Source organism: Podarcis tiliguerta, assembly GCF_965153285.1.
Source record: "Podarcis tiliguerta genome assembly, chromosome: 2".
In the NCBI taxonomy this organism is placed as follows: domain Eukaryota; kingdom Metazoa; phylum Chordata; class Lepidosauria; order Squamata; family Lacertidae; genus Podarcis; species Podarcis tiliguerta.
Genome location: NC_139535.1, coordinates 106,123,648 through 106,137,336, shown reverse-complemented (window position 1 = coordinate 106,137,336; position 13,689 = coordinate 106,123,648). Strand labels below are relative to the sequence as shown.

The following is a 13,689-nucleotide window of genomic DNA, read 5'->3' as shown; positions in this document are numbered from 1 at the left end:
GTTCTTAACCCGAGGTACTATTTCTGGGTTAGCGGAGTCTGTAACCTGAAGCATATGTAACCTGAAGCGTATGTAACCTGAAGCGTATGTAACCCGAGGTGCCACTGTACTTTATACAGGTGGTAAACACGCTAATGTTACAATTTTATACAGGTGATATAGCATAGCTGTCAACGTTTCGCTTTTTTAAAAGGGAAATTCCCTTATTCCGAATAGGATTCCTCGCAAGAAAAGGGAAAAGTTGACAGCTATGGTGATATAAACACAAATTTTATATGAAGCATCTCTAAGGGGAATATTATTTTTGCTTACTGCCCTCCCTACTTTTATCCTAGTCTGGGGAATGATAATTCAGTAGGCAAAGTATGCTTTATTAGGGAGATATTTTAAAATCCCACCTAACAATTCATTAATATTTATATTGAATTAACTGGTAGAAGAAGGAAAGAGGCCTTGGTTTTCTTCCTGTTTTGTCTCTTGATATATTAAAATAGACCTGTGGCTCTGGGGAGACAACAGTCTTCAGACGGCTGCCAAAGGGTTATACCTAAAGGCACCAGCTTATTGAGGACATGTACCGTATTTTTCGCCCTATAGGACGCACTTTTCCCCCTCCAAAAATGAAGGGGAAATGTGTGTGCGTCCTATGGGGCGAATGCAGGGGGGAGGCCGGCAGGAAAAGCTCCCAAAAGCCGCACACAAGCTCCTCAGGAGGGACAAGGGACTGACATGGCCAGTCAGTCCCTTCTCCCTCCTCGTGGAAAAGCCCACAGGAGCCGCCTGCTCCTTAAAGGGTGCACGGCTCCTGTGGGCTTTTGCGGGAGGTGGGGGTATTGCCATAGCTGCGTGCAGCCTCTCCAGGCTGGAGAGGTGACGCGCGGCGATGGCAGCAGCCTCTTTAGCCGCGTGCCACCTCTCCAGCTGGGGGAGCGTGCGCGGGGCTAAGGAATAGCCCCGCGACCCTCTCCCAGCTGGAGAGGTGACGCACGGCTATGGCAGCGAGGCACCTGTCCAGCGAAGCCGGGGAAGGAGAAGAAGGGTCTTCGCAGGAGAGGTGTTGCGCAGAGAGGGAGAACTGCACAGCGACCCTTCAGCCACACGCCTGCTTGGAAGCTGGAGGAGGAACAGAAGGGTCTCCTTCTGTCCCCCCCCCAGCCCCGCACCTGGGGGGGGGAAATAATTCCCCCCCTTTATTTCCCCCCCCAAAAAAACTAGGTGCGTCCTATGAGCCGGTGCATCCTATGGGGCGAAAAATACGGTAACTAAGTTTGGGTAAGAGTGCTTTGGAACTGAAAGAATAAGAATAATATGGGTTTTATTCAACCAATTAAGGAAAGCAGGAATGGGCTATGCAGTGTTTTGAGGGGGGATGAGTTACTGTAGAACTGTACCGTATAGTGAAGGCTAAAGTACGGGAATAAAGGAAGGATTTAGTAGAAATGAAAGCTGTTTTGAGGACCTAATGGTTGAAAAGTGTGTTACATATCTGAATCAATACAAGGCGGTGGGTTTTAAGCTTGCATAAGCACGAGTTTAATGCAAATTAAATTAGGAGCAGGCAGTTCAACGTGTATATGTGATACAGACAAAAATAGTATTTGTAAACCAGGGGTTGGCTGACCTGTGTCCCTCTAAATGTTGTTGGACTCCAACTCCCATCAGCCCAGAAACCATGATCAATGGTCAAGGATGATGGGACTTATAGTCAAGCAAAAAAACAAAACAAAAACAAAATATGGAGGGCCACTCCTGCTTTAAAAATTTCCCATGAAATTATAAAAGAAGCTCTACAGTTAAAATAGTAAGCTTCCCAGAATTATACTTCAGCAATGTTTTTGCAATGTCTTTGAAAAACATAATTGAAGCACAATATATTAATAGTCGGCCACATAAAAAATCCCTCCCCCCAAAGGTGTGTTCACATAGGGCACGGTCAAGCCAAAATTAAGCTCTTTTAAGTTCCATGGAGTTCAGTGAGTGAAGAAAACATACATTTAACTCTCGCTAGCTGAAACAAATGAGAAGTAAAAGTGCTTAATAAATGGATCATTTTTGTAATTCGTGAAAAAATTGTGTTTTAGCCAGTCCTGAATAGATACTGGCAGAAAACCAGAATCCCTCCAACACTAGCCTATACAGATTTCATTTATTAAATTATTGTTGCTATTATTATTATTGATAATAATAATTTCATTGATGAATTGCTTCCTATGAGGCATCTCAAGTGATTTACAGTAATTGTCCCTATGTACTTGACACTTACACTCTTAAAAAATGAGAAATTAGTTTAAAGGAAAGAATCTCTGCTTGACTTTTAACAGGAATTTTAGTTTTCCACTTGTCTTTTGAGACAATAGGGAGGGGAAGTGCAGTCGTGCTAGAGATATGAACTTTCCCCAACATAAAAACAGACAGTCAACATTTATTACTGAAAGGAAAAAAAACACTTTGGGGGAAGAAAAGACAAATAGCACTAAATATATCCAAGACAGTTCCTTCTAAAATTTTGAATGCTAGCAGTAAACTAACAAGAAACAAACAGATCATTTACATTGGCCTATAATGTTAATTTTCAGAATAATAATTTCAGGAAAAAATGCATAATGGATGGGTTTCTGATATGGAACTGAAAAGTAATCACATTTTTCCGAACGAATCAAAACAGAACAGTAGGAACAGAATGTATCATTGCTCAGAAAAAGAGACGCACAAATATATCCCACAACTTCAGGAATCAGAAAAGAACTATATGGAATAACTTTTTTCCAAACCTCAGAAATACCACTTGCACATGGTTTGAAAGAATGCAGCCATTTTAGAGATCTTAATATAATACTACAGTGGTACCTCGCAAGATGAATGCCTCGCAAGACGAAAAACTCGCAAGACGAAAGAGTTTTTTCTTTTTTTAGTTGCTTCGCAAGACGAATTTCCCTATGGGCTTGCTTCGCAAGATGAAAACATCTTGCGCCTTTTTCTTAAAACCGTCAATGCATTCCTATGGGAAACCGTCAATGCATTTCCTATGGGAAACCGTGCTTTGCAAGATGAAAAATTCACAAGACAAAAAAACTCGCAGAATGAATTAATTTCGTCTTGCGAGGCACCACTGTATTAGCAAAAGTGGGGAAACTTTTGGCTCACCAGATTGTTCTGAACTAGAACTCCCTTCAGTCTCTGAAAGCATTGCCAATGGCCAGGGATGATGGGAGTTGTAGTCCTGCAACATCTGGAGGACCAAAAATTTCAAACACCTGCTATTAAGACAGGATGCTCTTTGCAGATTTTTGTTTCACTTCATTTTAGCCAAATATAAAAATATTTTGGTAGATGTCTCTGAAAGTTTCATTTTCTTTCTTTCTAATCACATAGCAGTAGTGTCCATGAAAAAGGTATATGCTGTTAAAAAAAATAAATCACCTCACTTTCAGTTCTTCTTTTCCACGAAGAGAGGGAATGAGTTCACAAGAACATTTAGCAATCTTGGCCCATGGAGGTTGCAGGGTGTGGTCACAGAGACCCCTGCCATCCATTACAAGCAACAAGCCAAACTAATTGTTATATTAAATACATGTGGGTGGTTGCTTTTGTCTTTGTGTTGTTGAATGGTGCTGTGCTGTAGGTTTAAAGTTTTCCTTGCACTGCAGCCCTGAGAGGAAAATCGTCCCTGGTAGCTGCTGTTTTCCTAGGAGGGAAGTTGCAATCGACGCCAATCACAGCTACCCTTCCAGGGAAATAGCAGTGAGAAGGAGGGGGGTTGTGGGTGTTATGTACTGAAGTTCTCACCCTGGGCCAGCAGGGGGATACTGTAGATAGTTATGCAAATAAAGGATTGAAAGTGACGTTCAGTGATTGGATAGTTTTAGAAAATTGTTGCAGTTACGTTGTACTGGAGCTCTATATAAGCAGGGTGACTGAACCCTTCAGTTCAGTTCTGTTCTGGCCTGTGAATAAACAAGAGCTGTTTGAAGAATTGCTATGTTGTCTGATATGTTCACCCACAACTTAACAGTGGGAAAGGGGGAAAGGGCTTAAAAGCCTTCCACTGATGCCTTGGTCCCAATCTGGACCCCTGCCCCCACTTCAGGCATTGTGATGTGACACAGACATACTAATGCAGGTGCACATTTAATTTAAACTTGTCGTTTGATACTAAGCTTCCTCAAAGCTTACACTGCAACAGAGGAAAGAAGACAAGGACATGGCCCAGGGCAATTGAAGACTGGTGCACTCATCTCCATTGTGAGCTACCTCTGTGTGTAATCTTTGCAAGGATTCACAATTGGACCCTATTACACAGGGGGTATTTGCAAACATTATGGGACACTTAGAGATTGATTGCCAGTTTTTGGTGGTGTCCCCCCAAGTAAGCCTAATGAAAGCTCTGTCCCTCAGCCTCATTCAATGTGGGCTGGGCAGGCCAAGCAAACTTGGGTTGCTTGACACTTCTTACAAGGGAGGGAAAGAAATATTCCGTGCAGAAAGGATACCATTCCTCCACTGCCTCCCTGCCCCCACAGTACAATTAAAACATGGAGGGAGGCACATAGTTGAGCATCTTACAATACTTGAGGCAGATGGGTGGAGAGATGGAGAAGCTTTGGCGCAAGGGGAGTTTATCTATCATGTACTTGCACCTCCTCCGGCAACACTGAAAGAGAATCCTTGCTTTTGAGGAAGGTGTAATACTGAAGACGTTCAATTATGTGGTTCATTCTTGATCAGTACTGGAACTCCAAGCTCAAATTGGGCATTCTGGGGTGAAGCACAACAATATTCACCCAGTGCTTTTCCAGCTGCACTAGCTCCCGGCGGAGTACAGGGTCAGATTTAAGGTGCTGGTTTTGACCTTTAAAGCCCTTCACTGCCCAGGACCCTCATACCTACAGGACCGCCTCTCCCGGTATGCCCCACGGAGGGCCTTAAGGTCCATAAATAGCAACACCCTAGTGGTCCTGGGCCCTAAGGAAGTTAGATTAGCCTCAACCAGAGCCAGGGCCTTTTCAACACTGGCTCCGGCCTGGTGGAACGCTCTGTCTCATGAGACCGGGCCCTGCGGGATCTGATTTCTTTCCGCAGGGCCTGTAAGACAGAGCTGTTCCGCCTGGCCTTTGGATTGGAATCAGTTTGATTCCCTCCTCCTCTTTCTTTTTCCTTTCTCCTCCTGTGAAGAGAGGCTGCATCTTAATGTTTTAATGCTGTATTATAATCTTGGTTTTTTTAATTGTATTTTAATCAACTTGTTTTTATTACTGGTTGTTAGCCGCCTTGAGCCCAGTCTTGGCTGGGGAGGGCGGGGTACAAATAAATTATTATTATTATTATTCCTTGTTCTGGGTCTTTGGTTTGTTAAACTGATCAGATCGTTTAGATTTCAATTTTCTCCATTTTATTCCCTCATGTCCCCCCTGAATAATGCAGCATTATTGGGTGCTGACGATTCCAAAAGATATTGTCAACTGCACCATTCACCAATACTTCGATTATTGGATCTCTCTGGCAGCTTATTCAATTATCTCTTGGACAGCCAGTAGCAGCAGCAGGCAGATTTTCTTGCAAAACTATTTTTCTTTGTCTGCTGTTTCTGTGCCCTTTTCTCAATTTCAGTCAACATTCCGATTCCACTGAAAAAGCAGGCCTGAAAGTGAAAGTATGGAACCGTGCAATTTGAATCGCTGGAGCAGAGAGCATAGAACAATTCTATTTTGATGGATTGGTCCTGTTCACACATGTATACACATATAGGTGAACTCTCAACACTTGGTTCAGGAGTGGAGAAACTGTGGCCCTCAAGATTTTGCTAGATTACAACTCCCATCATCCCTGACCATGGGCCAAACTGGCAGGGGCTGATGGTAACTGGAGTCCAACAACAATGGGTGGGTGGGGGCATAGGTTCTCCACCCCTGTCGTTACTGGAGCCCAGATTTAGAAAGCTACAGGAATGGTATTCCCGGGCCTCATTTATCCGTGCAAAGGAATGCCCCAGTCCTGCTAAAACAACAACAACAACAACAACCAATGCATGGATTGGAAAAAGCAAAAATGATACCTACTGCTACAATGAGGAAATCTAGCCAGCACCAGGCATTAGTGAAGAACTTCACGAATCCATAGGCACACCACTTCAACAACATTTCGAGGATAAAGATGTAAGTGAAGACTTTGTCGGCATACTCCAAGACAGTCCGTATGGTCCTTCTCTGTTCTATGTAAATATCTTCAAAGGCCTAAGGAGTAACAAGGCAACAAGGATTATCACACTCTTTTCCTGGCAGCAGAGCGAGCTAGAAATAAAAAAACTGGGTCCAAAAACTTGTGGGAGACACGCAGACTTCTCAAGGAACGTACAGTTCACACATCTCCCAACGCTTGAAGCATTGTTGGAGAGGCACAGAAGCTGCTTCCATGTGGGTGGAATGCCATTTCCAGTCTATCTCTGTCTATCTCTTGGAAGGACACCAGCTGGATTATATGGGGGTTTTTTTCTTCCCATGCAAGTGTTGCCCAATCCTTGGGGAGGAGCAATATCGGCATTGGAAAGATGCAGGTAATTTGCTTGGACTTCATTGGTCCTTCGAGTAGATATTACCCTGTATGATCTGGCCATGCAAAAGTGGTTCCAATGCTTTTCTGGTTGTGTAGAAACTGGTTGTTGTTAGTATTTTCTTTTTCTTTTTAAAGTATTGTATCCAAGGCAATTCCAAATAAACGAAAGATCTGGAGTCACTTGCTCACTGTGCTTGCGTGTGTAGGTCCCCAGGCCACCCCTCAAATAACTTCACACATAACACGTAATTTAGTTTTGGGTTTTTGGGCACTATTTTGGCCACAACTTTATTAAAATACAAAATCAGTGAGTGGTTGTTTAGGCATTGGTTATGACTATCTGCCCCCCCCCCCGCCAGGGACAGAACTGACATCCCGAGGTCCGATCGGTAGCCAGTAGAAGGGAAAGTCAAACTTGGGGGTCATTTGAGCTAAGCGTCGGACCCACGCCGCTCACCCCAGCAGCTCCCCGAAAGCTTGCCGGCCCTGGTCCTATGACAAGGATTCCCATGACAGGGATTGGGCGGTCCTGGTCACATGACCAAGCAAGCCCCAGGAAATCGTGGCAAGCCCCAGGATTCCTTTAACGGAATTCCCTTCAGCGCAATAGGAGGGGCAGGCACAGCCTATTCAGACCCCTCCACCACCAGCATATTATAACCAATGCCTAACCGCAACCTTACAAGTTGTGACGAATTGCTGAGTAGTAGGCAAAAACCAAATGGCACAGCCAATCACCAAATGGCAAAATTCCTACTAGGCCCCTGCGCCAAGGCAGACGACCCCATGACAGGCAAAGCAAGGTCAACCGGAAAAGAGGGCGGGCGGGCGGGTGATCCGATGCACTCTGCAAAGAGAAAGAGAAACCAGAGTGCACCAATATTTAAAGACTATGGTCCCACCTACCCAATTTGCAACATACAATTTGCCCCAGCAACCCGGTTATCCAATCACAATGCCAAGCAACAACTATTAACCTGCCTGGCAACAAGAGGCCTGGCCCAGTGGCCCACACCGCAACACGTGCTCTCATTTATTGGAGAACACGCTTTGTCAAAGAGACCTAGGGTGTTTTCACAAGTAATATAGTAAGTGACTCCAGAGCTGGCATCAGCCCAAAGCATTCTCAGGCAGCTTTGGGGAGACCCAATACCCAATACTTACACTTGCTTTTCACCCTGTTAAAAGCAAACACCCATAGCAGCAAACACCCATAGCAGCTCCATTTTAAGTTTTTAACAAATGTTCCAGTAGCTGTGTTTACTTCGAGAACACTGTGGTGGAAAAAACAACACCACAACCGCTTCAAAAACATGATTGTTACTGGTACCACAAAAGTCCATAGGTCCCTTCATGAACACCAAGGGGCCCCCCATAGAAGAAGGGGGGAGCACTGGATGGTAAGGTAAAAGGTTAAGGTAAAGGACCCCGAATGGTTAGGTCCAGTGAAAGGCGACTATGGGGTTGCAGCGCTCATCTCGCTTTCAGGCTGAGGGAGCTGGGTGTTTGTCCACAGACAGCTTTCCGGGTCATGTGGCCAGCATGACTAAACTGCTTCTGGCGCAACAGAACACCGTGACAGAAACCAGAATGCACGGAAACACCGTTTACCTTCCCGCCACAGTGGTACCTATTTATCTACTTGCACTGGCATGCTTTCAAACTGCTAGGTTGGCAGGAGCTGGGAAAGAGCAACGAGAGCTCACTCCGTTGCGGGGATTCGAACCACTAGCCTTCTGATTGGCAAGCCCAAAAGGGTCAGTGGGTTAGACTACAGTGCTACAGAGCAACAACTGAATTTCCTGAGTTTGTAAATTGAGCAAATGCACCAATAGAAACTTCCATCCTTGGGTGACCAGCAGCTTTGGGGACGGGTAATCTTCCCCAGCATGCAGACAAAGGGATAACCTCAATGGTCCCAATCCTTTGCCACTCCTGACAGCAGCTTTTTAACTTTGAAAACAAACACACACTCAGCTGTTTGAAATGCTTTTTTACAAATTTCGTGTATTGTCTAGTTTGACCCCCAAAGTGACGCTAGGAGCATTACATAGAGAAGACTCAATATAATATAACTCTGCTCACCAGGGCTCCACTGCTTAGCAAGATCATGAAGATAATGAACGTCTCAAACCAGTTATGCTCCACAATAAGAAAGCATGTCTTTCGTAAGTTCCACCAAGACTTGCCCCACCCTTCTTCAATGCTGACTTGGCAGCACTTGAACCGCTGAACGCAGCCTGCAAATGTAAAATTAGCACAGGTTTTCCGAGAGCTGTAACATTTCCTTATTCCTTTTATTAAAAAAATATTAATTAATTCGACTTCGTTACAAAAAAATAATTTTCCCAGCGCTGTCATAATCATCAAGGACAATGCTCCACAAAATATTTTTATCTGTGCATAATACCTTAAATTTTTCATAGCTAAGACCCTGTAGAATAGTATTGCTCAGGGCAGATTTAATTCTCTAATAAAAGGTTGCAGCGAAATTTACTGCAGTTAGAACATGCACTGGTGGCTCCATATCAACTGGTCCAACAGTACCCTTCAAATTTCTTAATAAGACTTTTAAGAGATCGGCTGAAAAAATCTAATAGTTGTTATTTTTATTATATTCCTTAAGACACTGAGGTCCAGCTCCGAGGGCCTTCTGGCTGTTCCCTCACTGCAAGAACCAGGCAGAGGGCCTTCTCGGTGGTGGCCCCCACCCTGCGGAATGCCCTCCCATCAGATGTAAAGGAAATAAACAACTATCTGACTTTTAGAAGACATCTGAAGGCAACCCTGTTTAGGGAAGCTTTTAATGTTTGATGTTTTATTGTTTTTTTAATATTCTGGAAACCCAGCCAGATGGGCGGGGTATAAATAAATTATTATTATTATTAACAACAACTTCAGGAAATGTTTAGCTTGTTTTTGAAAGTAAAAAAAAAAAAGTGTAATTAGGCACAGGGGCTCCGCTTAACCCTAGTAGCTTCTTAACTCTGCTGGATCTGCGAGTTGCCATTTATATTTCCCAGAATGTCCCAGAGTGATGCCGAACTGGGGGCACTGAGATAAATTAATAGCCTATCTCACAGCGGCTGCCTAAGCAGCAGGGGTCTTAGGGGGCACTTTGCTGAAGGCCCCCTCAAACCTGAAGTCAGCCCTATCAAGGAAGGCCACTCTGCAGAGGTAACATGCTCTGAGTGGACGCCATATTGTTAAAAGGTCCATTTTGCCCCACTGTGTTCAAAATCACCTTCTGTGAAACATGCGTCCGGATCCAGGTATTCTTCTGGTGCTTCCACAGGAACCTCTTCTGCCTCAGGCTTTATATCAATGGTACTGCCCTCCGACGAACTCGTATCATCCAGTTTCTTGAACAATGGGAAAGAACATCACAAACACATATATTTTGAACCAGGAGAAATGAAGAGCTCCATTTTTTAAACAACATTGACATTCATGCCAATATGCAGCACAGAAAAGAAATAAAATAAGAATAAAACTATTTCCCGGTCTAACCCCTGCTGAATATCGGCCCATCTTAATATGGTACATCCTTTAAGACTTTTGAAATAAACGTAAAGAAGGAAACAATTGGAAGGAGCAAATATCTCCCAAGAACAGGGCCTGATTTAGGTTTGATGAGGCCCTAAGCTACTGAAGGTAACAGGGCCCTTTAAATGTCCAGCTGTCCTTTGTCAACAACAAATTTTCACTGTATTTTGTGTTGAATAGATGCTATATGGTAATTTATGGACCTAATAGGTATCTAAAGCCATTTGTACAGAACAAAATATGTACATCATAGGAGCCTACACAACACAGAACACTGTTGCTGTCTGCAGGTTTTATTTTATTTGTCTTTTATCTTATATTTTGGAAATGTACATCCAGTTTTTTTCCTTTAATTTTTTTTGGAGGGGCCCAAGAGAGTGGAGCCCTAAGCTACAGGTTGTTTATCTTATACGTAAATCCAGCACTGCCCAGGAATATATTTCCCCCTTTTTAAAAGTGGAGAAACATAGGCAGACTGATTGTGGTGTTAAGCCAAGCACACAATACAGAGGGCCTAGCATTCTGCTCCGTGTAGAAAGCTTATGAACACATGAGGAAGTGACAGACTAGAAAGAAGATTTATCCCTATCCAATCTGGTTCCCCATTACATGATATATGATGGACCTTTGGGCTGATACAACAGGGTTCTTTGTATGTTCTTATTATGAATGACTTAGTCATACATACGACCCATGAAAAGTCTGTGCCACCTTTGTTCTCATCTTGCCAAACAAAGTAAAGAGGACCTACTTTATTTGCACTGAGAAATTTGCTGGCTGCAAAGCCTCGCGCTCTGGCCAGAAGGCCAAATTTGCTTCCCTCTTGCAATGCAATGGGCCACCCAAAACAAAGGCATGAAGGTGCGGCCTATGAGCAAGTACGGCTCCATACCTCTTTGCTGCCATCGGGGTCGGTGTCACTGCTGAAATCTTCCGTGTTGAGGTTCTCAAAGTCAGACTCACCCACAGCTATGGGGACACGAACGGTGAGGTTAGGGTTGTTGATGAAAGACATGTGGTCTTCATCAATTATGTACTTTTCCACGCTGCTGCCAATGCCACTGGTGGTGCCATTGCCGTTCTTCTGGTAATCGATCTCCCGGTTGATGTCGGCGCCGGTGTGGTTGGCGATGCAGTTCATCTTCTTGTCATACAGCTCGTCCAGTGGCTTCACTTCATCCGCCTCCCGTTGCTTGAAGTGGGTCTGCACAAACTCGTGCATTCTGATCTTGGCCCAGGCAATGCCTTTCTTGATCCGGATGACTGAGATCTGCAAGTTGTTCATCTCACCATCATCATCTGTTGCTGCAAGGTTGTCTGCGCTGAAAGAGCTCAGCAACAAAGCCAAGAACAGGTTCAATACCTGCAGAAGCAGAAATGGGTCTGTAAGACAAGACTCCCTCTAGCCACTTTTTGCTCAGTGAATTGGCAATATCGTCCTCAAAGTGCATCCTTCTACTTGGTGGCAGTGGGCCTTGCTCTGCTGGCTCCTCCCATCCCAGTTGGCTCCTCCCATCCCAGAACCATTTCCTTCCGCAGCCATTCATGCCACCTGTTTAGCTATTTATTTATGGAATGTGCATACCACTTAATTGTAAAAACCTCCAAGCAATTTGCATTATAAACAATTGCAATCATTATGTAATAATCGGTACAACAATTTGCTTATTATCTCCCCTTTTCCTTTTGTATCATCTCTGTTAGATTGCAAGCCATTATTTTAAATTGCAAAACGCTGTGAATGCCTTGGCATGAATGTGATATACACATGGAGTAAATAAATAAAACGTGAGCACACATATACAGCCCTGAGCTTACAGACAGCCCTGTAGAATTCCCACGTTTGTTACAAAGAAGAAATCTGAAATGTTTTAATTAATTTGACTGCACCACATGGGCAAAGCCTTGCAAGTTTTTTGTTCTAAATATGGTAGGAAAGGGTACTGGTTAAAGAATCTCAGAAAGTAACAAGGAGGGAAGGCAAACATTGAGGATTTTGACTGAGAAAAGCAGTCTTATATTATGAATGTTGAAATGCAGCAGGCAAAATGGATCCCTGGTTTCTTTCTGATTGATGCCTGAACGTTTCATATACACTGAGCACATTAAAAGACAGATTATATACACACAATTTTCTGTAAAATAAAAGGAAATAGCACTGCATTTTTGAGTCTTATAGGGGTCAGACTTAATTTCACTCCTTATTTTAAGGCGCATCATATAATCAGATCATTTTATTCTCATGTTTCCTTTGCTTTTATGCGCAATTTATTGTATCGTTTGTGTGTTTTGTTTTGAACAGAACCGTTAAATTGGCAAATATCAAGTCAAGGTAAAAGGGAGGATATTTGAAAGAGTTAGCCAGACAAAATTAGTTTTTCTGAAGCATTTCAGCAGCATCCTTTTAAATACAGGAAAAATTGCAATGTGAGCAACAGTAAAGGAAAATTATGCTTGGATTTTTTTTTTCCTTTTAAAAAATGCTCTTAACTTTTTGGAAGTTTTATGCCAGTTTAAAAAGAGGTATTTCTTCCAAACATGCCCCGACATTCACTGATGCTATGATCTTAAAAATATGCATTGTAGTATATATGAGGGCCAACAAAGCTACAGAGCCATCCTATGTGAGATACAAAATGCATGTATTTTGATGTAATGTCAGCTGCAATTCCATTATAGAAATTTTCTTGGGTGCATCACATATGTATGCTTGTACTAACACTGTTAAGTCTCTTGTGGCTAAAATACCTGTAAGCGGTGGATCCAGGCCTGGTGTCAGAACATGGTATCCTCAGGCAGATTCCTGGGGCTCCAACATCCCAGCTGACACCCTCCATGAACCCTCTTTTTTATTTCCCAGAATGCCCTGGAATTATGCTGCTTTGAGGGCATTGTGGGAAGTTAAAACAGTGGTTTGCAGCTGCCTATTTGTAAGAACCTAACAACTCATAAATAATATTGTCAGCCTGCATAGCATAAATGATGGCAGTCTATTCTGCTATGGTGCCAGCGGCAGTCCCATTGTAACAGCTGCGGCTGCCTATTGCCATGGCAGAAAGTGCCCCACCAAAAGGGCACCGGAAGGGTTTGACACATCTTATTCTACCCCATCAATTCTGCTTCCACTTATTTTAAAGCCAGGAATGGGGACAAGTGGTGATGTTGCTATGGCAGTTCAGAGTCAGCTGCTTATACCAGCGCAATGCCATGGGTTCAGAGACAGTTGTGGGGTGGGTTACAGAGGGCTATGCTTGTGGGCTTCCCACAGGAATCTGGCATGTGGGAATAGGAGGCTGGATAAAATGGTTCTTTGATCTGATCCAATGGGGGTGTGTCTGTTCTTACATTAATCTTCTAGATCGGGGTAGCCAATATCGTGCACTGTAGAAGCTGTGGACCATGGCACCCAATAGCCCTGGTCAATGTGACTAATGGCCAGAGAGGATGGGTGTTGCAGTCCACCTCTGGAGATCATGATCAGACTACCTCTGTTCTAGATCATGATATTGCTTAGGATTGCAATACCTCAAAAACCACCTCTTTCCATATGAACCTACCTGACCCTGAGATCATCTTCTGAGGCCCTCCTTCATG

The 13,689-nt window shown here is 43.6% G+C and overlaps 1 protein-coding gene across 4 annotated transcripts in view; it reads right to left on the bottom strand.

Moving 5' to 3' along the window:
* Positions 1-13,689, bottom strand: part of SCN8A (sodium voltage-gated channel alpha subunit 8) — a 110,281-nt gene that overhangs the window by 29,073 nt on the left and 67,519 nt on the right. For all 4 annotated transcript variants that reach the window (XM_083427184.1, XM_083427183.1, XM_083427181.1 and 1 more), the window contains exons 17-20: positions 10,988-11,458; positions 9,794-9,911; positions 8,635-8,789; positions 6,057-6,230 (exon numbers count right to left, since the gene is read on the bottom strand). In XM_083427184.1, the coding sequence (XP_083283310.1) occupies positions 6,057-6,230; positions 8,635-8,789; positions 9,794-9,911; positions 10,988-11,458 (918 nt within the window). The remainder of the gene's footprint in view (positions 1-6,056; positions 6,231-8,634; positions 8,790-9,793; positions 9,912-10,987; positions 11,459-13,689) is intronic.